Source organism: Mixophyes fleayi, chromosome 2 (genome assembly GCF_038048845.1).
Source record: "Mixophyes fleayi isolate aMixFle1 chromosome 2, aMixFle1.hap1, whole genome shotgun sequence".
Classification (NCBI taxonomy): domain Eukaryota; kingdom Metazoa; phylum Chordata; class Amphibia; order Anura; family Limnodynastidae; genus Mixophyes; species Mixophyes fleayi.
Genome location: NC_134403.1, coordinates 330,777,599 through 330,805,296, shown reverse-complemented (window position 1 = coordinate 330,805,296; position 27,698 = coordinate 330,777,599). Strand labels below are relative to the sequence as shown.

General features: G+C 38.8%; 1 protein-coding gene across 8 annotated transcripts in view; it reads right to left on the bottom strand.

The window, feature by feature from the left end:
* Window positions 1–2,392: 2,392 nt before the first annotated feature.
* ANKRD13B (ankyrin repeat domain 13B) overlaps window positions 2,393–27,698 on the bottom strand; it is a 135,491-nt gene continuing 110,185 nt past the window's right edge. For 2 of the 8 annotated variants that reach the window (XM_075196866.1, XM_075196874.1), the window contains exons 5-15: window positions 26,702–26,845; window positions 26,432–26,621; window positions 25,814–25,880; window positions 20,223–20,304; window positions 11,770–11,834; window positions 9,103–9,236; window positions 8,575–8,732; window positions 5,750–5,947; window positions 5,253–5,413; window positions 3,658–3,734; window positions 2,393–3,422 (exon numbers count right to left, since the gene is read on the bottom strand). In XM_075196866.1, the coding sequence (XP_075052967.1) occupies window positions 3,230–3,422; window positions 3,658–3,734; window positions 5,253–5,413; window positions 5,750–5,947; window positions 8,575–8,732; window positions 9,103–9,236; window positions 11,770–11,834; window positions 20,223–20,304; window positions 25,814–25,880; window positions 26,432–26,621; window positions 26,702–26,845 (1,469 nt within the window). In that variant the 3' untranslated portion in view covers window positions 2,393–3,229. The other 6 variants (XM_075196869.1, XM_075196872.1, XM_075196867.1 and 3 more) reach the window with 6 other exon arrangements.

Genomic DNA, 27,698 nt, shown 5'->3' with positions numbered 1-27,698 from the left:
TGTATTAATGTTAAAGTGACCTATGGCCTCTGTAAGTAACCCCACTGTGTCATTTTCAAACAATAGTCACTTATGATGAACTCGAAAAACGGAGTCATTAAACACTAGGGGGTAAATGTATCAAAGTCCGTTATTTTCATCTCGCTGGAGATCGGCGTCTTTGCAGCTAAAATTTAAAGGGGCGATGGCTTGTAAATTTTAGCTGCAAAGACGCCTACCCCCAGGTGGCTGAACTTAAATAGAGAATTTCAGACATAGATGTATTATGAATATATTATGGAGAAGTAAAAAAAACATTGTTATTATTGTTGATATTCATTCCATGTTCTATAAATGAAGCAGAGCGTTACATAGAAAGAGAAAGCAATAATTACTGGAAAAGTTCTCGTCTTAGTCTTGTTCTCATACATTCTCTGACCGCTACTCTTACTTTACTTCTCCTGTCAGTCTCACTTTCTATAAGAAGGTTCCTTAGCATTCTCTTACACATACAAGATATGCATGGGACGTCCCCTCTCATGCATGTAATCTTATGTTTGGCTGGCTGTAGGGTGTGTAGCTGGAGGCTTACCTGAGGTGAATTCCTCGGAATATGTGCACAAGGCAATCCTCCGGTTCGCCATTATCCAACTGTTAGAGACCTGCAGCAGTTTGTAATGGCATACGGACCTCCTTTTCCTTTACATATGTCACTAGACAGTTCTACTGAACACACACACACATTTATCATGTAACTGTACTGTATATACCTAGGCCCTATATTATTTGTATTTACATCCTCTGTATTAGATCAAATAATGGGGTTACTCTGTGTTCTCATATTAATCGTGTGTCTATTTATTAGTGATATTTTGTATGCCACTACATATGGACAGTCTGTTTTTAACAGTTTAACCTCTCCCCTTCTAGTACCTGCTGTGAACTTGATTAAATTAAATTGATTAACTTCCATTTCTGTATTGTTGTCTCTGAGGCATGTATGGGATCTGTAGCTGACAGGGAGTGCTGGGCCTTCTGTTCCCCCTTTGGAGGCTTCTGGGGGAACCTCTGGGTAAGTTCGCTGTCAATGTAAAAACACATGAATATGTGACCCAATATAGGGACTCTCACTATGTCAGGACCACTCTATTAACAGGAGAACCTTGACATGACGGGCGGCTTATTATATATTTGAAAATGTGTCTAATTGAGACATCTACATTTTCTGTACAAAAGTAGAATAGCACCTCATTTAATGGATCAGAACAATGTGCAGTGCGGGGAAATATAATTTTCGGCACACATTACACAAATATCCCAGATGAACACAAGTGGACAAAAACAAGTGGTAACACAAAAGTTAGATAAGGAAAGTAAACCATTCCCGGATGGAGGAATTGAATATTGTACGTAGGTGAACGTGTGATACCAGCTGAGAGCTGATAAAAAAACCTAAATGAGGCATGTAGAAGTGTGTCGATGTATGTAATAGTTAAAAAAGGGGTAAGAAAGAAAGGAAGGGAAGGGGGTGAGGAGAGGATGATACCAAGTCTGCAACCCCCAAAGCGGTGTATATTTAGTAGTCGCTCAGTTATAGATTAGAATTTACTGAGTATGTTGTAGTAGATATAAACTTCTGCTGTATTAGCTTGGTTATTCAAGTTTAAATGAATCTTCATAGTAATTGCATTTGTAAAATAAAATAAAAGATTTTTGTACATGTTCGCAATTTAGACATAAGTGTCTGCGGGGTGTATCAGATGGACGTATCTGATACTCATTCAGACATTGATTCATACACTTGTGTGTAACTTTTTTCAATTGCAAGGTCCAAAGTCCATAGTGTCACCTCTTATTTTCTATGTGCTCACAGGGGCTTTCTTGCTAGCTACCATTAGTATGATAACCTAAGAGATCTGGGAACTTACCTGGATGAAATTAGACTCCTTGGAACTTGCCTTCTGTTTTTGGACCTGCCCTTTAATGCACATGTAGTGGTGTCTGTATATTGAAACTTAGTGACATGCTTTACAGACTGTCCAGCAAAGTGTAAAGCATGTAAGTTATGTGTGCAGGTATATAAGCAGGAACATACTGTGAAGAAGGAAGCTGATTGTGAGAGAAGAACGCTGCCAGTGTCATGAATACTCTGCATGCCAAATGAAGAGAAAGATAAATGCTATATATCATGTGCTAGCTTTGTTATTATTAACGTGGTATCTGAGTTTATGGTGATAAGCTGAGTCCCCATTAAAGTGCATAGTCAGGGTGATTGATTAAAATCAAGACAACTGCCCCCCTCTTTATTACTCTCACTGGCAGCTGGTCGTGCTCAGCCAAAAAAACGGCATATTCCTTATATGGATTATTCCAAAACAATACTATCGATTAGACACTAAAGAAAGGAGAGCTGTTAATTAAAGGCTCTGTGGTGACAGCTCCTTTATTACCATTTTATTTTACATCAAACATTGAATTTTAAATTTGATATGAAAGGAAACCCTAATTTGCAGTCCATTTGTAGAATTTGTGGTAACTGCACATCATCCAAAAAACACGTGGCATCCCCTGTGGGAGGTTGTAGGAGAGAACGAGCTTCCCTCTGTCTTCTCTTTCAGAAACTCATACACATTTAATATACTTTTTGTCATAATTGGTTACCACTAACATAGAACTGACCCTGATAATTAAAGAATTAACATATATTGCGCACACGACCCCCAAAAATTCAATTTCCTTTACATCCAACTACAGTCCTCTTTTGAGACCACTATTGTAGGAAGTCCATTTCCTGTTGGTAAACGGTCACAAAAATATGTGGAGTTACCATATTGTGAAAATGAACCGGATTGCTGCTAGAGAGTCTGCACTCCAGGAATATATCAGTGTCATGCTTATACCTCTAGCAGCAATGAGGATAAAAGAAACAACCTATTCACTACCGCATGGATGGGGGAACCATCCACTCGGAGCTTGAACCTAGTGTCTGCATGTTGTGTTGGATACCATCAGATGAATTGACACTTCCTAAATTTGGGAGAGAGGGAAGTATATCAACAAAAGGCTACAGTGGTGTGACCCCTGTTGCTGGCTCATGTTGCAATGCATTGTGTGTAACAGAATTATGCACCCATCGCTTTTCCTCATGATTCCTCTTAGACACATGTCTAACTCTGTGACTTCCTAAGTGAGCCCTTCGGCAATACGGGTAGACCTCCTCGGGTGCTTGTCTTGTACAGTTGATGTCCTGCTATTTCTCAGTTAAGGAGAGCTGTAGGATCCTTTCCAGCTCTTCCTCTTCTCGTTGCTTCAGCTTCTGCTCTTCCTCCAGTTCCTTGGCCGAGAGCTCCATGGCTATCCGCAGTTGCTCTTGGTAAGTGGTGAATGAATTGCTGGAGACTGTGTGTGGAGGGCTGCATGGCTGGGTGTGCTGGGGGGTTCTGCTGAAAAAGCCCAGTAACAAAACATCAGCAGTCTACCAACAAAGGGTTTAATAAAAAAAATAATAGTGGCTAAATATAAACATGGTTAAAGAGAACATCTCATCATACTGTATTATGGTAACTGTATGTGGTATAGTGACACATTTTTATTGCTTGTGTATCAAAATTTTATGGATTCTGTGTGATCTGTTGATCACATAAGTAGTTTACACACTTGAAATAGTGCTTTACACACCTTTCTCCTTTCCGTCCATCGTTTGACACAGGGTGTGTTCCCGGTTTGCTGTTTGTAAGGGCTTCCCAAATAGTTACCTGAAAGTCAGCATAAATAAATGATTTGATAAAAAGTATATATATTCCACGGTGCTAAGTAAAGGGACTAAGGGCCAAAAAGAAATGGATGCAAATATGAAGTCATGTATTTCTTATATTCATAAATAGGAAATTCCAAATATTCCCACAGACATTGAAAGCATAAAAGCAAACACAAACACATAAAAAATTTTAAAAAAGTGAAAAAATATATATCAATATATATCAATAGTCTGCAGACAAGAGTAAAAAAACGCAAAAAACTTTAGTCCAGGAAAAAAATGTATGTACCCATAAAAATTATGCATGCATATAAATATTAAATACAACCAATGGATGAATGAATCCTAAAAACTAAACACTGGAGTCTTCTTCAAATGATAACAGGCACCACCATACACTGATTCCTTATGCCAACAGGAAGAGAGTCCCGAAAACTTATTGTCAGAGAGCCAGAAACAGTCTTAGATTCTGAGTATTAAATAAAACCGCCTGGTGGAAGGGTTTAAGGAACGTACCTTACATGCAGAATTTTTTTTATAAAGAAATTATATATACATACATTTTGGATCCCCGCTGGATCTTATAGTTACAGTAGCCAATACTGTATTTCTATTATAGAACTAATCTAAAAAATATAAATATTGTAATAAAAAAAAATAATAAAAAATTGTTGCACTTCAGATTTCACTCTTGCATTGATTTGGGTGTTACTTGCCCAGGAGAAGCAAAAACAAACAAACAATCTTATCTGGCTTACCAACTTGTTCAAAATATTGAATTGTCAGGATTGAAAATATTCAATTGAGTATTTGGTTATCTCCAATTGCTGTTTATGTTTTTGCATCTGCTGACTGAGATCAATATGATACTGCTGTAAAATAGCAAATTGTTGTATGCGTGTGGGGTGGTTTTAAGTTTCCAAATGCAGAATCTGCTCAGTGAAGAATCAGACTGAGGAATCTGAACATTGAATCAGACTGTTTCAAATTTGGCTGTTCTTTGTATAATAAAAATAAATACTATTGCTTCGTTGGCTAGTTGTTTATTTCTTGTAGAGGACGAGATCTTATGCGCTATTTGCCACCCTGTCATCTGCTGATGCAGCTGTTTGATATCCACAAAGCAAAAAGCTATTTCTGCTTTGAATTTAAATCCTTCTGATGTTGTGTACTTGTTCTGCAATCAAATAATCAGCCCTGGAACAAAAAATTTGTTACATGCTTGATCAGCATTAGCGGCTAAAAGCCAGATAATGGCACGAAAAATATTTCGATTTATATGTTTATTGAAACTGCTTCTATACATTGAGTATTAATGAATAATTGCTATTATCTTTCATTTTTAAACCACCAACATATTATAGCGCTGTATATTGAGGAGAGCATGATACATACAAATGACATACTATGACAATAAACAGAAGATAAAGATGGCCATGCTCAAACAAGCTTACAATCTAAGAGGTGTGGGAGCAATGTACCTACGTTTAAGAGTGAGGCCACGTCCAGATCTTACCTGGTCGTATTCACTACCAGCTTCTAGTAAACTCTGCTGGATGGCAAACTGGAGCAGGTCATCCTCCTCCTCACGCATGCTCTCCCGATAACTCCCCACCACACTGTAACCTCGAGGGGCTTCAAATAACGACTGGTCCATCTCACAGCCGCGTCCAGAGGCTACAAAACCCATCAACACAAAGACATATAAGTATCATCCAGTTCATGCAAACAGGATGCAAAATAAACTGAGGTTTGCTAACCATCTGAGATATGTTGCTTCCATTGCGCTTACAACACAAAAAACACTGTTACAGAAGCAGCCAATTCTGTATGTGTATTCAGGCAAAGCAGCGAAGGTGGAGGCCTGGTGGAGCCATCTGAAATGTTGGTGGTTCATGCTACCTCCCCATCTATAATCTGTGGGTGACATGAGGCATAGCTAATGGTAATCCTCTCTATGGTCACCCCTTCCCAGGACCTCCTCTGCCCCCAGTGCTGAAGTCTGACACATACTGTTTGGGTCCCTCTGTCCCGTGTCCCCCTGCTTTGGCGTCATACTTATAGAGCTGGTGCTGCTAACACTGCAGGAGTCACTGCTTGGGGAGGGGGCCTCACTGCTGGGGCTCTGACGAAGGGATGACACTGGCTCATCACATCCGTTCAGGTTTCCGAAGGTGATGCGCGCATTCAGGATATGGAAAATAGGAATTTCTGTAGGAAGAATATAAGAATGTGATGAGTCTCTATTTTCAATGCATAACAAAATGGAAAAGTCTCTTACCAGACTCACTTCCCGGGTGCTTCTCAAATGGTGACAGCTTTACTGTAGATCAATAAGGAACGAAGGAAAGCATTCATTGGACTTCATTTCTGTAGTGATCACGTTAAAGCAACAGTCCAATAAGTGCTTTCCTTCATTCCTTCTACACCCATTCATCTATCTATCTCTCTGATATCTGTCTATCTATCTGTTAGATATATAGATATTACATAGACAGACACATAGAATTTTAAGCATATCAGGTTATAGGAATTTTCCATGTGTATTTGTGAATATTACAAGATGCATTTTCATATTGAATTGATTATTATTATTTATGATGTACAATGTGATGAATACTATTAAATACAATTCCACATTAAAACAAAAAATAGAAAACAAATGTACAACACAATCTATGAGGTATGAGTAACCTCAGACATAAACTAATGGGGTTGTAAGCGTTGGGAGATGCTGGTGGGGGTGGGGGTAAAGCAATTATTGCTAGGGCCACTATATGCACTGATAGGCTTTGAAGAGGTGGGTCGCCAGGGTACATTTCACAGTTTTAAGGGCTGAGGAGAGTCAGATAAGGGATGTGGCGTTCCATAAATGGGATAGGTGCCTTATAGCTGGGAATGTTACATTGAAGTTATGAGAGGAATACAGACTAGTAATCTTTGGAGGAACACTGGAAGTTACTGGGAGAGTATTCATGGGTGAGGTTAGAAATGTAACCATGGTAAGAGCAGTTTTATTATTAAAGCTGTGGGAAGAACTGACAGTGGAGCATCAGGTGAGGAACGGTGGTATGTGTACATGAGCTGGGCATCAGCAATTTGTTTTGATGGCCTGACCTTCTACTGACAAGAATATCACCAACAGAGTTTTCAACAGCCAAGACAGATAATGATAAATGTCATATAACCATGGAGTGGGAATATTTCGGTTGGGATGTCATAGAATCTGTGAGAAGTAAATGATATGGGATGTGTGGACAGGTGTGAGGGAGAGAGAAGGGAAGATATATTGTTAGTCAGTTAAAGCCCAGAAGGAGCTGAGGAAATCATTAGAGGTGGGAATGTGATAGGGGTTTTGATTCTCTTTTACATCCTGGCTTATTGTGAATGTCTTGGGCACTAAAGCTGGACACACATGGGGGTAAATTTATCAAGCTGTGGTTTTGAAAAAGTGGAGATGTTGGCTATAGCAACCAATCAGATTCTAGCTGTCATTTTGTAGACTTTATTAAATAAATAACTAGAAACTGATTGGTTGCTATAGGCAAAATCTTTACTTTTTCAAACCGCCGCTTGATAAGTTTACCCCATGGGCCTGTGTGTGTTCACCTTCCAACTGCAATAATAAGTCCCACAGACATTGGACTTAATGGCGGTGTGGCCAAATCAGACATTGATTCTTTTGCTCAATGCACAACAAAGTCACATGATCACAGTATCCAAGTTACACATTTAGGAACAACTTAATGACCATCCAGGACCTTGATTTTGAAAATGTTTGAACTACTGAGATAGAAGCTTACTAATTAGTAATTGGTTGTTTTGAATATTGGCTTAACGTAAAAAAAATAAATACATAAGGAGAATTCTTAAGGGTTGCAGGTGCGTCCTATAAACACTTAACCGATACATGTCCAAAAGCATAGCGTTTATATGGCTTTCTCTTGCATTTTTTTACACTAAAGTAACACCAGTGGGTAAGGGGCCTAAGGCAGCAAATGGAGAATGTTAATATAACATACTTGCTGACTTTGTAGACCTGCCCTGCTGAAGATGCATAAGGGGAATCGTCAAAGTTAGGGTATATAGTCGGGATAATGAGATTGATGTCATCAAGCTCCGCCCACCCCTGCAAGATTTTGTGAATCGTGTCATCATAACCTCATCACTACCCACTTCTCCTGCTGTCCTGGAGAATTCCAGACTTTCTCGGGAGTCTGAGAGGACCCCCAGAAATTGGGGACTCCTCGACATTCTGTGATGATGTATACCAAAAAAATGGGGCAACATCTTCTTTAAAGCAATGTTTAAACATAAATTGCACTTCTAAGATACTATCTTAAAATAGATATTATCTCAGCCCAAACATAATTTAAAAAAACCCCATATATTATCTTTTAAAATAAAAAATGTTGTGTACATATGTTAAGTCAGTTCATTATGTCCAAATTTAGGAATCTCTATAAACTTTTAAGATCAACAGTGTAATTAAGAGTGACTGACAGCTGTATAGTACAATTGAATGCTAAACATTTAAAGTTCTGAATAAGGTGCTAAGTGTTAGATGGTGTTAAGAAATGGCTGTGAAAATGCTGCTGACGTCATACATTGTTCTAAATAGGTCTGCAAAATCAATAAAGTACATTTTAACACATTTTTTTCCCAAAAGAAAAGTGATTTGCTTTCCAGAGGACATAACGTTACAGAGGTTGATGAATATTAGTGACTGTGGGGTGAGCGCTTTTGATTTCACGTGTAACGCAAAACACCCATTGCTTATACCTAGTCCAAACAGCCAAGTTAATTAAAGTCTTGTCTGGCAAATGGGGTTCACTTACCGATTTTGACAGGGAATCCCGGGGGTAGCCTGAGTGTTATAAAATCACGAAGTTTTGCAAAAAGTGCATTGCTTATTGCCATGAGGTCAATGATAGGTGCCACCTGTTCGGACAAGGACAAAGGATGGTCCTCGCACAACCAAAGTTTGGCTTTAAACCTGAACATTGGAAACAAATGAAAGGAATAGGTAAACATGTATTATTAACAGGAAAGTTGTTTAACCATTGCAAACAAAGAAAAGACGGCGGTTTTCATGCTATTGGTCTTCAATCTGGAGCGCTCTGTGCAGGATTTACATTCTATCTTGTGATTCTCTGTATATATCTAACTTTCTGGACCACTGTTTCATCTAGGGTCATATTTTTTATTGTGGTGGACGGCTAAGTTCAGGATTCTCTAATTATTATCCTTTATTTATAAAGCGCCAGGGAGGGGCTTATGATGCCAATGAAGGACATACAGTGGCATGAAACAGAGGGTACAGATAAAATGCAATGTTGTGGCTACTCCTCCTCAATCCAACTCACTTCTGAGTTTTGGTAGTGAGCTCCATGGGTCTCCCCATGTCCCGGAGTCCCAGCTCAAAGTTAGGATCAAAGTATTCATCCGGTGTGATGGCTGTTGGGTTGGTCTGGCTAAAAGTCTGGGTGATTAATGTCTGCTAGAAAAACATAACAAATAATGACAAGATTAGATAGCTAATCACTATAGGAGAAATCTGTTTTCTTATATGAGTCTTTATTTTACTTTGGATAAATTAATGGCTACCATCCACTTTCAGCTTGAATTGCATTATCTATTCAGTAAGGACAGACTCAACTGCTTTACTTGAGAGTAGCAAGGAAGAAAACCAAGGGGTATATTTACTAAACTGCGGGTATGAAAAAGTGGAGATGTTGCCTATAGCAACCAATCAGATTCTAGCTGTCATTTTGTAGAATGAACTAAATAAATGATAACAAGAATTTAATTGGTTGCTATAGGCAACATCTCCACTTTTTCAAACCCGCAGTTTAGTAAATATACCCCCAAATGTTTAACCGTATTAAATACATTTCCTCTTAGTGCCTTAAGGAACTCTAAATGCCCTGAGATGGGCCCAGCTTGGCTAATAGCTTAGCCTGGCAATGTTAATTGTTAACTAAATGACAGAAATGGCCACGCCACTGATTATTCTTATGTGTATTATTCTTATAAGTATACACATTTGAATGTTACTAAGGGAGTGTGTGTGTTGTGCAAATTAGATTTCTCTAATCAATTATATTACTAGTTAATTGTCTTCTATTGCATTAACTGCCAATCTCTGAATTAATTCAGGATTCTTATATAATTGTCTATTACTAATTTACAATTCACACTATGTTATTCCTACTATTTTAAATAATATTTCGACTTACTTAGTACCACTTATCCATACATGCCCTCAACTATTTTTTTATCCATTAATAAACATGCCATATTGGCTAGTCCCCATATATATTTGTATTACTAGTTTGTATTGGGTGAGTCTGGCCATGGTACTGTCCAGCTAAGCCTTGGAAAGTGAAGTTTACATCCCTTACCGGTAGTGAGCCCATTCAATCCTGATTCAATGCACTGAACCACAAACAGTGAGTTGAATTACAATCAACATATTAAACCTCTAGAATATATATGTCCAACAGTTACACTAGGGGGTATATTTACTAAACTGTGGGTTTGAAAAAGGGGAGATGTTGCCTATAGCAACCAATCAGATTCTAGCTGTCATTTTGTAGAATGTACTAACTAAATACTAGCATCTGATTGGCTGCTATAACCCGTAGTTTAAAAAATATACCCCTAGGACATTCTTAAGCTGAACTGAACAAGAAACATACAAACAAGATCCTTGCAGCTGTACTTAGTGATACCATCAAGTTAAACCTGCTTAGTAATGTCATCTTACCAGCAAACATTTGTATTGTACAAGTAATATTATTTTCTAAGGAAAAATATCCCCCTTACCGTAGATTAGGGGGATACTGAGGTGTTTCCTGGCCATACAGAAAGCACAGTGCTACAAATTACCCCCAAAAACTCAAGTCAGGGAAACTTCAAGGTAACTTCTAATAATAGTTTACAATAGGGGGCACATAATTCCTTACAATACATAAGTTTAAATGGCAAAAATTAAAAACGAAATTAGAGACACAGCCCACTGAAACACAAACAAATAGAAAGACATAAATACTGTGACATCATTTTATTTATTATTTGGATTTTTATATAAATTTACATTAAGATCTCTCTCTCCCCCTCCCTCTATATATACAGAATTGACTTACCATAGAACTCTATCAGTTCTGCAGTATGTCGCTATAGGACTGACTATAAGCAGCATTTCTACAATTAAATCACTGCATGCATTATAGATAGGAAATGTGTATCAGAACCAGCTTTGTGGCAGAAGCTCTGTGATGTGTTAGGTAGGCGAGTATGACTGATTTACAGGGCCGTGTGACCAAGCCAAGCTTATTCAGATGGACAGAGTACAATATACGTTGTGCAATATATTTGTATTATACTCGCATTTCCCTACAAATATACCCACATATCCTGAGGATTACAGATTTCATTCATCTGTGTTTTTCTAAACTACTTATGAGCAAGTAAATGCCATATTTTTGGTAGGATTGTTAATGTATTTGTTACAATAGAAGGCCTTTAGGCTACACTAGCCGAGCCTAATCTCATTTCATGTGCTGATCCTCGCTTGGCCATAAGGGGTGCTGTTTAACTATTCTACTATGGCTGTTTCATTCTGCCTCTGTAGCATACCAGCAATAATTTGAGCCAACAGGTGAAAATATATAGATTCAGTCTGCAGACTTACATGCTTGTATAATTAACTGCAGTGAAAAAAGAACCTACTTGCAAATAACATATATTTTTCCCTTTCCAGATCTATTTCAGACAGCGTCACTGAGCGAAATGCCAGTTTGTTCCACTCTACCGTCATCTAGAGGTAATTTTAGCTCTTCATGACACAATTATTGATATCTTTCAGACAGAAAGCCAGTATGATTACATTTTGCTACACCACCTATTGATTTGCACTAAATCCTCATTTTATGAGACAGCTAATACAATGCTTTAACGTACAATCACAAGCATGAAAAGTGTCAGGATGGAAACTATCTAGGTTCAGGAAATGACACAATAATACTCACCCCATTGTTTGGTCCTACATGCTGCTCTGCTATCCCTAGGAATGATTGCAGAGGTGTTTTACTACCTGGAAAGAAAATTGAGAAGTAATTCTAACAATCAGGGATGGACCTAGATATTTTACTACCTAAGATAGCAACTAAAATGCCACCTTTCTCATTCATTTTACAACAGACCATAGTTTCATGTAGTGTGTTACAAGCTATAATAGATTAATAGTGTCCCTTTATTTATTATAGGTCACCCAGGGAGCAACCACCAGTTTAGACTATATCAGAAAGAAAATGTGCATTTGTAAAACTGATTCTCTACAATCTGTAACGGTTGTGTGAGACACACACACACCTTGGTTGTCTTATCATACAACCCGCCCTGCTGATACTGCATAGAGATAGACAAGGAAAATCTACATACTCCCATGTGAAGACTTATAACAAGTACAATGTCTACATTTATTAACAGATCATATCAGCATAAACATTTGAAAATAAAGGTGTTTCTGCATTCACATAATCTCTGTTTGTCAGACACAAATTAGAGCCAAATTGACTTGATCACCTATGGAGTGCACTCCTGGCTGCCGGGATGCCATTTGAAGACATTGGGCCTGATGCTGAGTTGAACGTACGCCAGTTTGCATAGTGTAAATTGCACAAATTCGCACTTTGCATACCCACAATGGGAACAGAAGCATATGCGCCAGTGCAGACTAGCACATATCTGGCCCTTGCAACACCATATGTCTGGAGAAGCAGAACGGGGGAGGATAGGGTCATGCAAACTCAGCCTGAGTACAATAAGGTTCACATGAATGAGGCTCATGCAGACCTGCAGAAGCACGCATATATGTCATATATGAGGAGTATGTTTTACACCTGCTAGAGGGCAGGTACAAATAAATGCTGATAACATGGTGTAAACCAGATGCATATGCTGCTGATGCGGAGGCAGTTCTGTCTAGAGATGTGTACAGCTCCTCATTATTTTTGCATGCACTTTTTTAAAGTAATATTTATGCCCATTTTTCGACCAACTCTGTAGTATCAGCCCCATTCTACCTAACTCATTGGCGAGAGCCTCTCTACCTCCCTACACACAAAGGAACATTCAGAGGATCATAAGTGGTGCAGGTACCAGAGCGCCGTCTTTGTTACAGAGAATGAAGGTGAACTACTACACAGGTAATATATGGAGTGGACAACTAAAATGATATCTTAAATAGGTAGTAAGGATAAAAAAAAAGACACCAACTCCCATAAATTCTAATTGTGTTGATTCATTTGCCATTTTAATCTCACAGGGGGTGGGGGGTTGGATCTTACTGACACCAAACATGTCATTTTGATAAATTCCAAATATCAATCACCCCTATAATGCCATCTACTAATTCTAGCTACAGGTACCATTTCTTTTAAGACAGACATCCAATCCATTTTATCATTGTGCTACTGAATTAGAAATTACTACCTCATGTGGTAAAGAATTCCACTCTTACAGTAAAGAACCCATATGCTGATGGTGAAAGTGGCATACTTCCACTGGCAGTAGATGACTCCTTGGTCCCTGTATGTATTTGCTGTTTTATAATTTAATTCTTCCATCCCCTTTATTAATGTGGTTGTCTGCATTTGAACTTCTGCTATGTCCTTCTTATAGTGTGGTGACCAATACAGCTCCCCATATTCAAGATGTGGCCTAATGAGCCAACGCAATATTATGTTTTCACCATGTGCATTTATCCCCCTGTTTATGCATCCCAGGATTATATTTGGCTTTACAGCCGCTACCTGGCATTGAGATTTTCCATCTGTTTTTCCCCAATCATATACCATGTAATATGCCATGTTGTGGCATAGTTTGCTATTTTGTCTCAACCCTTCTGTAGTACGTTATCCTGCTCTAGGTTAATAACTCTATAGAGCTTACTGTCATCAACAACTATGGTTACCTCCCATTATAGGTCTTTGACGAGGTCATTAATACAAAGTATAATAATGACATAGATTCCCATAGATTGCAAGCTTGCAGGCAGGGCCTTCTCACCTCTTTGTCAGGTTTACTCAGTTTGTTTATTAGTTTACTGTGTTTGTCCCCAATTGTAAAGCGCCATGGAATATGTTGGTGCTATATAAATAAATGATGATGATGATGATGACATGGCCCAGTACTGCTCCCTATGGCACACCACTAATGAATTTAGCCGATTTGAATATGATGCATTGATAACAATCCTTTGTCTTCTATATTTAAGCCAGTTCTCTACCCATGTCCAGATCCCCCCCCCCCCCCATAGACCTAGTAATCTCATTTTGTATACCAGACATTTATGTGGAACAATACTCAATGCCCTTGTAGTTTTAAATTTACCTCCTCATAAAAATAACTTATATTAGTTACATATGACCAGTTCTTCATGGAATCATGCTGACACTGTGTTATCAAATTATATTCTACAAAGGGCCGGATTAACCATAGGGCTAACTGGGCTACAGCCCAGGGGCCTATGGCATCCAGGGGGCCCTTGAAAGTGCTCAGCAGTAGTATTGATCGGTCGGGGGCGCCCCCAGCCCGATCAGTGCTGCTGAGAACTTTCACTGCAGTCCTTCCCCGGCGCGCTGTAGTCTCCTTACTGAGGAGATCTCGTGAGTCTCACTCTCACAAGATCTCCTCAGTAAAGAGTGTACAGCGCGCCGGGGCAGGAGGAGAAGGAGGTAAGTGCAGGGGGAGGGGCGGCTCGGATCCCTGGGGGGGGGGGGGGAGGCGGCTCGGATCCCTGGGGGGGGGGCCTCACGGGGGAATGGAGGCCCCCTTAGCCCAGGGGCCTCCATTCCCTTAATCCGGCCCTGATTCTACAATATACTTCACAATCATATCCCTCAAAGACCCTTCAAATTTACCCATATTGGAAGTCAGATTCACAGGTCTAAAATTTCCTGGTTCTGATTATGTTTGCATTTTAAAGTTTTAAAGGTTGGTACCACATCTGCTTTTTGCCAATATTGTGGCACTGACCTGGTTATGAGTTCATAAATATAAAAAATAGAGGTCTATCAATTACCAAACTTAGCTCCAATAGCACACATGGGTGATTGCCATCTGGGCCATGTGCTTTATCTGTCATAATGTTGATAAGTGTAACTGCAACACCTATGTTAGACAAGTAACAATTAATGGTGAGCATAGGCTATTGCTACACAACCTATTTCCTGCTACATTTTCCTCATTTGAGAATATAGATGAAAAAAAAAATATTTAAAAGATCAGCTTTCTCCTTACCTTCTACATTCCATTTTCCTATTTTATCATTTAATGACCCAATATTATTATTTTCGTGTAATTTATGAACTTGAAGAAAATTTTCAGATTTGACTTTGCAAAATTTGGCCATCTGTTTTTCAGCTTTAATCTTTGATAAACTGGATTTCTTTTTACATATTTTACTATGTTTATTGTAGTTCCATAATGCATTTTCAGTCCCTACTATAGTTAACAATGGAAATGCCCTCCCTTTTCCCATTAAAACCACAATTTATTTCTTATTTAGTTACACTGGTTGCCTTTTATTTATAGAAATATTGATTCCATGTGGTATGTACTTACAGCAATATTTATTTCAAATATTTTTAGGAATTTCCCATTTGGTCTCTGTTATTATATAAGAGAAGAGTTTCCCATTCTATAAGCTTCAATGATTCTCTGTGCTGATTCAACTTTGCCCTTCTAAAAGTTTTTGTAGCACCCTTGCTAAACGTTTTACTGAAACTGTACTCAAATGTGATCACTGTTTCCTGAATGTCCCATCAACAGTACATCAGATATAATATCAGTTATATTAGATCAGACCAAGTCCAGCAGAGCTCCCCCCTCTAATTGATTTTTCTACCACATATGAAGGTTATTGTCTTTTAAAATAGATAAAAATCAGCCTCATTTCCCACAGATCCTCTGGTTTCATTCTGTAAATTTATATCTGTTTTTCTTGCTGCTCTTTCCATTCATAATAATAATTACTTAACAATTATTTATGCTAAGTGGCTTATAGCAGATCTAAATCAGGACTTTACTGGTGTCTTTATATCCATGTATTTATACCAATAAGCACTCTACTTTGTCATCATTTTTATCGGTATCCCTCCAGCCGGGCTGCTATTAAACAGGCTTTGACATATACACAAACACTTCCCTTTTGTTATCTTTCTGAAACACGCTACATCCACCCAAACTCACTGCTTAGTCATGACTTTCTTGCACCCGAGTCTCAACTACACCCACTTCATCATAATTCTTTTCCAATATCCTTCATTTTAGTTCACCTATTTATTTTGGGAGACTGCTAGCATTATTACCCTACATTTAATATATTTATCGCCACTTTTCATTTTACGCACCTACTTATCTGCTCTTCATACCATTTCCTTTCTCTTACATTTCTCTCTACCTAGCTCTGTTCCCGGTCTACACAATATTGCACACTGCTTTTATCCCACCCCAATTTCTAGTTTAAAAACGTATCCAGACATCTAACCACCTTCTCCCCCAGCACCTCTCTGCCCTCCCTATTGAGGTGCAGTCTATGCCTACTGTAGAGAGAAATCACCCAGTTCTCCTAAATCCCCAAACCCTCCTTCCCACACCAACTTCTCCGTCAATTATTAACCTCCCTAAGCTACCACCTTGAGGTTCCTTGCTTTAAGGTTACCGCCTAATGTCCTATAACCGTTTGTGTAGATCTTCCATCTACCACTAACTCACTGGTAAAAATATGTTCCATGACTGTTGGAACCTTCCCAACCCATCCTAACAATCTATCGACACAATCCACAATATGCTAAACCAGTGTTGGCTAACCTGTGACACTCCAGGTGTTGTGAAACTACAAGTCCCAGCATGCGTTGCCAATATATAACAGCTTATTGCTGGAAGGGTATGCTGGGACTTGTAGTTTCACAACACCTGGAGTGTCACAGGTTAGCCAACACTGTGCTAAACTCAAGTACCTGGGAGAAAGCGAAGTGAACGTCCTTCATGGTCCTGGTGATAGATTGCTCTATCTGTTCTTCTAATAATTGAATTCCCACAAACACCAGCACCTGTCTGCCCTTCACTACACTCCATCTTCACTGGAGCAGTCATTCCCCTGATAGCCAGTGGAAGGATCCTTCTGCAGCAGTGATACTCCTGAACTTCCCCAATATCAGTCATCAGTCAATGCATTCCTCTCTTTCCTGCCCTTTCCTCTCCTCCCCTCCCTTCCCCTACTCTCTCCGCTCCTCTCACACCTCTTCTCTGTACATCTGGCTGTTACAGAGCATAAGAAGGCAGATAGAGGAGTCTGCCTGTCACAGAATTCAACGATTGATAATTTCCTTGGGGAGGATTAATATAATATCAAGGTGGTAGTCATTTTATACGGGGGCTTGTGTGTGGGTATTAATGTTTTGTGAGGGCTAGTGTTGTGGTTATTAATGCTATATGGGGAAAGGTGTGTGGGCGGTTATTAAATATTATGTGTATGTTATATGGGGGCTCTTTATTAAATAGAAATAGGTTGGAGAGAGCAGTGCAGTCTGCCAACTCTGCAGTCCTGCTTTTGGGGACTGTCCCTCACTGTCAGGACTATATTGTAGGGATACTCAGGAGGTATGCACCTCTTCATGCTGATCTGCCATTGATGGGTGAGTCGCATGACCCTGACCCAACCTTGCCTACATCGATACTTTACAGTGTCGCACATACCACATAGACAATACATGGTCCTGTGCTGCACCATCCTGGTGCCTTTGTTATAACTTGCTCAGCTTCTCCAATCAACGCTCAGCACATGTTCCTCTAACAGACTTTTGGTGTTCTGCTTCACGTGACTGTCAGTGAGCTGACTGAGTGGCCATCGGCATCAGTATCTGACTGCAATCAGCCCCAGCCCCAGTACCTGTGAGTACAGGTACTGTACAGGTAGAGCATTTTTAATGACACTTGGTGGGGGAGCAATTTGTAGTGAGATTAAGCAGTGCAGTATTTTGCAACATGTTACCCTCCAGCTGTTGTTTTTCCCCCCAAAATGAAATATAATTCATGTATAAAAATAAATTATTAGAAACCTTCCACACAGAGAAGACATGCTTTCCTAACTTCTTGTCCTTGTGTTAAACTATGCACTTATCAGAATACATTCACTATTCAAGATATAGCTGAGACAATGAAAATCCTTGCACAACTCAGAAACCTTTCTTGGTGTTAAGGCCTCAGTTAGAAATGAAGGTTATTTTTGTATTATTCTTATTTATTAATTTTATTTATGTATTTATTTGTCACTCTAATCTATATCAGTATTGATACATTGATATATTTAAATCATTTTCTAATGACATATTCTGTTACCTGAATTACCCATCACCTGTAGTACCTTTGCACAGCCTGCAGGTGCTGCCATTGCTATCTACGGAGACCTGTTAGTCATGCCATACAAACCACTATGGCAGCTGTTGCAGATCATAATATCTAGTAAACCTTTTATAGAATTGTGCACACGTTTTGAACAATGAATTTCCCAAATAAAACCAGAAACGTAACTTTTAAAGTGCACTTAGCATCTAAGCAAAATGGAGGCAGCTGTATTGTATGCTGAATACATATTTATGAGATGCAAAACATGAATTTGGGACTAGTGACAGCAAGTAAGAATAACTAATAATAAAGGAGGGGGCTTAGTCGTGATTGCGGGTCCAGCTGAAGATGTGTATAGTCGAAACAGTAAAATTGAGGGGGTAAATTTATCAAGCTGCGGGTGTGAAAAAGTGGAGATGTTGCCTATAGCAACCAATCAGATTCTAGTTATCATTTATTTAGTGCATTCTACAAAATGACAGCTAGAATCTGATTGGTTGCTATAGGCAACATCTCCACTTTTTCAAACACCCAGCTTGATAAATTTACCCCGAGACTTCCATGTCCATCCTACTACCACTTTGGGTACAACCTCTTCATTAGATTCAACATTTATGTTTTCTCTTTTAAAATACTGTTTGTTATAGTCTCACTCAGCAAGGAATGCACAATTCTGCTATTTTTACATGATGCAGTTCATCAAAATTGGTTACATTTGTGCAAAAACAGGTGCAGATAGCACTTGCAATGTGGGACCCACACTTTTGTGATTTCGGATATGACTCTTACTTTTCTTGGGAGCCAGTGGAGCTCATGTAAATTTGGACTAATGTCTAGTTTATCTGTGTGATATAAGCATTTCCGTAATGTACATGCGCACCATAAATGCGTATGCATGCATCTGTATGCAGATTTTGTTGCATCTTACCCTTACAACTCCTTACGCTTGGAGAGACAGTATGGCAGAGAGAAGGGGTGGACAAACATAGGCCTAGAACAGATAGGGAAAACTGAAGTAGACATGAGGGTAAATGTATCAAGTTACGAGTTTGAAAGTGTAGATGTTACCAATAGCAACCAATCAGATTCTAGTTATGAATTTTTTAGTACATTCTACAAAATGATAGCTAGAATCTGATTGGTTGTTATAGGCAACATCTCCACTTTTCAAACCCGCCAGAAACTCGTAGCTTGATACATTTACCCCCTGGACTCCAACGTATATATACACCTGTGAGGACACGTAACCCTCGCGGGTGTGGGGGGCTGGTGCTATGAGATGCAATGATGACCTGCTTCTGATTGGCTCATTGCATCTTTACCCCTCCCACTGATTCATTCACTAGTTTGACTGCTATATTATAGGAAATTGCAGCCGTCAATTCGCATTACTTAACATTTTCATTTAGGACTGCGGCAGGAAAGAAGATGCTTGTTTTTAATTGAATTTCATTTACTGTGTATTTATATTTTATATGGAACATGCAGCTTCTGTCATTTACTACTAACACTGTCAAGCCCCATCTCTACACAAGTTGCTCCTGATGTACACCTGGAGCCAGAGCCGGAACTAGCGAGCTGTGGGGCCCAGTGTAGGGAAGCGGGGAGGAGGGAACCGAGGCCAGAGCGCGCTAGTTCCCTGTGCAGCGGGCCCTATTATTTCTATGGGCCCCAGTGCACTGTACCTGCTGCACCAATGGTAGTTCCACCATTGCCTGAAGCAAATGCTAGTGATGCACAGCTGGACACATCTTGAGACACGCCGAACTAATCCTCTTAAACGCATGCTTCTAATCCTGCTTCTGTTTGGGGTGAAAATGTATCAAACTCTAAATGGACCAAAAGGAAATTCTTGGAATTGTGGTATTACTAGACATGCCAATAAAATCATTTTTTACCTATGGGGGTTTTACTAAAAGTGTATTGAGGTCTTCCAGTGACTGTACAGATGGCGATTTAAAAATAAGCAACATTTTTCTTAAAGCAGCTCAGAGCAATGGATTGAATACTTTAGCAATATGTGTTTTCTGATAAACTGACTCACAATGTTATACTTCCGCTGTGACATTACCTTTGCTCTTTCCCTTGTGCTGGTCTGATAAATGTTCTGTGCGGGTTCTAGTAATTAATTCTACATTGGAAGCCCCATACACCTGAGAAGAGAATCAGAAAGGTATTATAAAGCAGTATGATTTCATATCTATTTTATTAACTTAACAGTTACTTTTGCCTTGTATATCTTTTGCCTTTATATATCTTGCTATTATTGTATTAGCAGAAACTAAGATAAATGGATAGCAGCTTCGCAGTACAGGCAGATTACCCCTATATTGGAAGTCTTTCATCTATTTCTCTATACATCCAGTACAATGTATTGAAAGACTGACTGCATTAAAAAAAAGTGCAACACTAAAAGCGCACATTCATTTATATGCATTTTCCCAGCACATATGTGTAAACGAGCCCTTAGCATGTGGGTATGTCAGACAATCATGGTGCCCAAACTCATCAATTCCAAACAAGGTAATATTGCGCTAGTCCAACACCACTCCTTATCTATAATATTCTCTATCATGTCACTACGTTTTACCTGGAAAAAAAAACCTTAATCAGCAAAATTCTCAAATTCACCAAATCCAAGGTTAACCAAATAATCCTTTTCCCTTTGGCTGACATATAAAATAACATGGGAAAAATAGAATTTCATATAATTACACATGTATTCAATAGCAATTGTTTTTAAGGATTACAGCATTAATTAATATTTATTAAAGGAAACAAACACATGAAGAACACGATAATGTTCTTTTACATTTTTGTTATCCTTTTCACTTTACAAGAATCTATAATATTAAACAGTTCTTAAATACAGGATTATCCTGGCCATACAATGTGCAAATGTGGTTGGTCAATTTAGTTATTTTAACCAAACCTGCCAACCATTGTAATTTGTTTGGGCTAGATATCTTGGACCAACATCCAACACTATATTACAATTGATTAGTTATAGTGGAAAAGTAGGTCAAATAAACATTGCCATCATTATAAATAGGCTTTTATGAATTGGGCTTGATGTGGCTTGGCTACTTAAATGATATACATATAGTTACACTAAGAGTTGGACTGGGAATATAAAATATTTAAAGTCTAAAATTTGACTGAAATGACTTTCTATCACCCACGTGAAGCAACTTGGGTGAACCTTTGTTTAAATGACTGGTCTATTGTCTTCCAATGTTCATGGGTAGCTGAAATTGGGGCTATTTTAAAGGACTTTCTCACTCAGTTTATTTATGGTCCACCTGTCATGGTGAGCCCTGAATAAACTGCTCTTGTCCCCATTTATTTGATAAGAACCTGCTTGCATAAACGCAAGGAGCGATCAAGTGTTAGTGAGACCGTAACAGGGACTGACCGTGAGATTCAAATGTCTTAAACTCAAGACGCAGTAAAGGGCAACTATGAGCTCAAAGAAAACATGATTTCAGGCAATAGTTCACGACAGCTACAGATTAAGAATATTTCTTTGAGATTGAGCAACTTGAGGAGACCCTAAATGCATTGAACATGTTTAGTTAAGTTAAGATACACGCCATGTCACACATAATTCTTTCCTGACTCTTTACCTTGCACCTGCAGATTATGCCCAAGCCGACCGGCCATGATACGTAATACTCATATTCAGGGAACACTGCATGAATGTTCACGTGCCTGATTTTTTTATCCATTGGATGCAATGGGATATTATGTTTTAATAAATTATAAATATAGGTGTTTATGGAGCACAAAGTTACTGTAGCCATGAAGATGATAATAAAAGGGCAGAAAGTACTGGGTTTGACACTTATTTGCAATTAAGTATTAATCGATGTCCTTTTGCATATAGTTGCCTAAAAGAAGAATCTTTTTCTAGTTGCATTCCATAATAATTTTTGAGATAACAATTTGATTATTGTTTTGGCTGTGCAATTTACCATATTTTGCTGGCAGAATTTGGCCTTAACTGTTTCCAGCCTTACCCCAACTACACCGCACAACAGAATGAATAGACCATCATTGTCTCAGCTCTATTCCTAGACTATACATTACACAAAATGCAAATTTATACATACAATGCAAAATGGCAAAATACTGCAGACCAGCGAAGTAAAAAAGCGGAACTGGAAGATTATATCGCTGGGACTGCTGTGAAGCTCGAATTCTATTTGCATACAATTTTGATGCAAAATTGATCATCTCTACTCTGAGCCACAAACAACACCTACATAACTCCAAGGACAGTCAAGTGTTTAGAGCCCTAAATCTACAGTGAACGATCCCCCCACCAACACCAAATAGGATGGCATGGGTTCACCTCTTACAGAGACTATGGACATTTTGATTGACTTTTACCATCTCAACACTCCAAGCTGTCCACTAAATGTCAGACTTGCAAGTTTCAATATTTGTGTAGTCAGGTTCAATTAACCTACCTTCACTAGCAAGCAACCATGCTGAAATGCTCTAACGGAAGTGACCCACAACCTGAACAAGATTATTTCAGATTTAACATCACTTGTGATAGACAGTATGGACCTTCAGGATGAGTGGAGAGCAAGGAGACCCAGAGATGACGACATTTCTCAAATCAAGACACTTTATCCAGTTTCCTAATTATGATCACTGTGATAGTGTTCCAGAGCTTCTTCAATGCTTAGGCCCCATAAGGTAACATCCTCTCCTAAGTATAATGTCACATATGCAATGATAGCAAGCACTACACTGTCCCAATCAAGTAAACCTACACAGCCCTTCACAGCTGCCCTAGCAGCAATGAACACAATAGATCTGATCCAAGTTAAAAAAAGTAATGTCCCATAAACTGATTGGTCATCAGACTGCTGAGGAAAAGTGTGCCATAGGACCTTACAAACAGCTGACATTTCTGCAGAACTGAAGTGACAATGAAGTCCATCATTTTACCACCAAGATCTTTAAACATTATATGCTCTACAAAGTATAAAGAGCGTGGAATATGAAGGCAAACTAGGATGGCTTCTAATGGAAAAAACCCTGCAAACGAACAAAATAGCTGAAATTCTGTACCAGACGAGACTGTGGTTCACCGATAGCCCTCCAGACACCAATGAAATAAATGAATGAACTTCATTTTGAGAATGAGAAGATAAACCTAATGACTTACACTTAAACTCTTAAGCATCAACTATCACTGACATAAATACACTTGCACCCTTGTACTGTGGTAGTACATTACTTGGACATTAATGTAACAGGACAAGTAAATCTTGCACTTGAACTGCTCTGCACTGGAAATTGTACCTTGGACATTCCGTGGTTTGAACCTTACCCTTGTGCTCTTCGGAGACATTAATTGAACATTACTGTACCTTGAACAATTCCTATTTTGATTTATTGAAATTGTATTTTGCACTTGACCTGCATCTGATCTTCACTGCATTTAAAAAGCAACTAAAGTTACTTGATAAAAAATGACAGATAGATAGATAGACAGATAGACAGACAGACAGACAGACAGACAGATAGATACATGAAATAACTGTAATATGGAGTTAGTTTAACTAAGAAAGCACAGTGGCTTTCAAAACTTGAAGTGCAGTAATACACTGTGGACTGTTGGATTCATATACACGGGCCAGGCAAATAATGGTGCAGAAATCAAATAATGGCAATCTCAGACTTTGCACATGTATGAGATCCAATCAGGAAAGTGTCTGAAAGATGTGGGAGGAGCTTCAGGTTCAATCAATGGAGTGGGGAGATAATACTTTACTGCAGTTAAATGTTATGATAACATTAAACAATGTATTTTAATGTCATGGGTTATATGTGAACATTCTGTATTCAATAATGTTTATCAAAAAATGTATTGTACTTTACCTTGGACATTCCTTTTTTTTCTTTCCTGTACTGTTACCTATAATCGCCCACTCCCCCGGAATGTCCGGGAGACTCCGGAACTCTGGGTAAGTCTCCAGGGAGAGCAGGCAAGTCTCCCACATCCTGCAAATTAGTAGTCAAAATGACACGATTTGCAGTGAATTGAGTCATTTTGGCCCCGTCCCCCCGGAACAATTGTGACGATTCTGTTGCGGGGGTGGGGCCAAAGTTAGGTAATTTACTGCGCCACGCCCCCTTTATGCCATCCCACCACACCTCCTTTTTAGGATCTCCCAGAGGCCAACTAAAGAAAGTTGGCAAGTATGCTGTTACCATGACAACAGTACAATGCATATTACTATTGAACTTTCACCTGTACTTTGTTATTGGACCTTTTATGTCCGTTTCTTTGACATTTATGTTTTGGGACCTTCCCTTAATTATTATGGAAAGAGCAGTATGCTGGATGGACTGTCATGGGTTAGCACTTCCCCTTAATCATTCTCTGCTGCATTATATGAAGGCACCTATTATTGCAATGTCTTCTGGTTTCAAACTAGAACATCGTCATAAGATCAGTTTAGTAGGTTACACATCGTTTATTGTGAATTATTATAATGAATACGATTTACAGCACGCTGTGCTTGAAATATATTGTCGCTAGTGTACTGGATTTGTTTTTCCACAATTAAACACTTTACTTTCACTCGGATGTGGTTGTGTTTCTCTAAAACACACTATATAGACTATTTATTTATAATATTTATTATATATTTTACAAAACATATTATGGACAATTTCAAGGTAATAACGATAAATATTATGCAGCTTAATATAGTAACACATAAGGATTGCAAATAACAGACTTCACTGTAATATACAGTATAATGTAAAATACTTTAGTATCGGAGGACAATGTATGCAAGCACTGCATAGAATATGTACATACAACATAGTACATATGCTGCATAACCTAAGAGTATCATGTTTATTAATGTGTGTGCACATACTAAACTGACAAGATAGACACAAAACATGGGAAGCAATAGTAGTCATTTGCTAAAGCAGCAATCCCATACAAAAGTTAGATGTTTTTTTTATTTTTTTATTACATAAATCTCTGGGGCAGGCTATAAGAAGAATCTGGTATTTACAATTCCCCTTGGTCTGTTTTGTCAGGTTGCTACATTTTTTTTTTATAATTTCGCAGTGTCATGTGACTATCATGGCAACCACAGTCACATGGCAAATGATGTAGTGAGCATAGAGGCTTTGGAAAGTACCTCTGAACTCTGTCTGCTCTGTGTACTATAAAATCCTCCGCCTCCTTCTCCCTCCTCTGGCTTCCCATAACATGCTTAGAGCTGCGAGCCTGTATGTGACTGGCAGTCATACTTTGCCCCCTCAAGAGAGATTTTGTGAAAGAGATAATAATTTGTTTGAGGAAAGCTCAGAGAAATGACTTGCAGATGCATGTTTAAAAGGTACTTTACTTGCTAGTGAAAGAAAAAAAATCACACATTGCATTTCTTTAATGCGCTATCTGGCATATATGTTCATAACACAGTGGATACACTCAGTGTGGTAAGCATGCTACCTGTGCTGTGAGCTTTACACTGAGTTGTGCCATAAGTCTCAATGAAACTAGCTCCATCTATAGATGGTTGGCATTCCCTGACATTTCTTTCACAACATTCTATTTTTACCTGAATCTACAACTCACACTCCCTATATTTATATATTACTATTAGCTATGTTTCTAACCTTTGCTTCATAGCCATTGATAACCTCTGTTCTCTCGCTCCTCCATCCCAGGATTCCTGATTTGTTTCTGTTGTGGGAAAATAAAAATAAAAACATATGGAAATTCGCTGGTCTTTGTGCTAAATTACAAAAAAAAAACACTGTGCTTAAATATTTTCTAATTAACTACATGGCTGTTTAAAGTGTATCATAATTTACCACTTTCTAAACTACTAAACTAAACATGCAAAAATAATTTATATTACACAGCTACAATAACAGGCACAAAAATATATGTAAAAGTCTTAAACGTCTTAGTACTAAAGATATTACAGATTAAGTATCAATTCTCAGATGAAACATTTTTCCTGTGCACACACTTCATGGGGCACTTATACCCGCCTCCAAGTGCAGGCGGGTGTAAGTGCCAGAATCGCACGCCTGCATAGGCGCATCTCCGTGCGCCCACGGTTTGGGCATGCACAGAGTGATTTCACCCAAGGTCTGCTCTTGAAGAACATAACCCTGAGCCAGTGATGACTTCACAAGTCTAGAAGGACTATTATATAATAAATAATTGGGAGATATACTCTTCTTTAGTCTTTAGACATCTACTGTGCCCTTTCTCTTCTTACTCACCTCTCAAAGGCAATGTTCTTGGTGTCCAACTGAGTAGTGACCACAGGGGCTGTCAGGCGGCTCATGGCCTGTTCTTCGGTGGGCTGCACAGCAGCCAGGAGAACTTCTTGGTCCTGAGAACCTAACGTCAGAGTTTCAGAGAAGACAACTCTTCTGTCATGATCAATTTCCATGACCACGGCGCTGGTGTCTGTAGGTGTATAGTTAGGTATATATTTAAGAACGGCATGAGAGACTGATTCATGTACTCATGACTCTATGGCCACTAACCTTGACCCCTGAAGATAAAACTGCGGTTCCCTCGTTGCCAAGTCATGTGATCGAACCCAAGCAGAGTGGTGTCAACACGTAGGTTCTGCCCACTTTTCCAAACCTTGTACGTGTCACTAGGACATATCTTGGAGACCAAGGGCACTAAGAAAACAGAAAATGACTGCAATTACTGGAAGGCCTCAGGTATTTTGTAAGCTGATCCACTTGTCACAATTTGGCTTTTGTTGAGTTGTGTAGCATTGAGAAGAGAATCAGCTACAGACAATTTTAAGAGCATGTAAGCTATATTTCTTTAATGCACAAGAGTCATTCATTTACTGAAAGGATAAAAAAGCTGCATCTTTGTTGTGTATTCACTGAGGCTCAGTCGGGGTCCTTTGTTAGAATGCCAAATCCTATTGAAGATTACTGTTCTATTTTCGACAGCAGTAGAATTTTACAATTACTTAATTCAACAGACCTAATCGCTGACTTTTTATACAGAGCAGCATGTGATCCAATCCTTTAATAATAACTGTAACAGGTTTCTTTACTATGAAAAGACACACATACACCTATTAGGTATGCCTGCCCTTCACATGCCATTGACTGCTGAATGAGTGTCAGTAAAATATATGCCATTTAAGTTAGGTATGCATGTCAGGGAATGTGTGTGAGCTTAAGTCATAGGGAGAATGAACAAGACAAAAGATTTTCGACAGGGCATATGAGCTGTCATGCATATGACAGTATGGTACAGGTTTTTTGAGAATGGACCATAACCTAAATAACATAGGTCCAACTGTATTTAATTGGTTGGGACCAAGCTATGAAAGGGGCTGACAGAAGTTAACATGACTAAAAGACTAGCTTAAGTCAATCAACTACAAACTGAGCATAAGGGGTGCGTGAAAAGAGGTGCACTAGACTGCACAACTTATCATACCTTGTTAACAATGGGTTAAGCTTAAACGCCACTACAGTCAATGAACAACAAGAAGACTCAGTTACAATG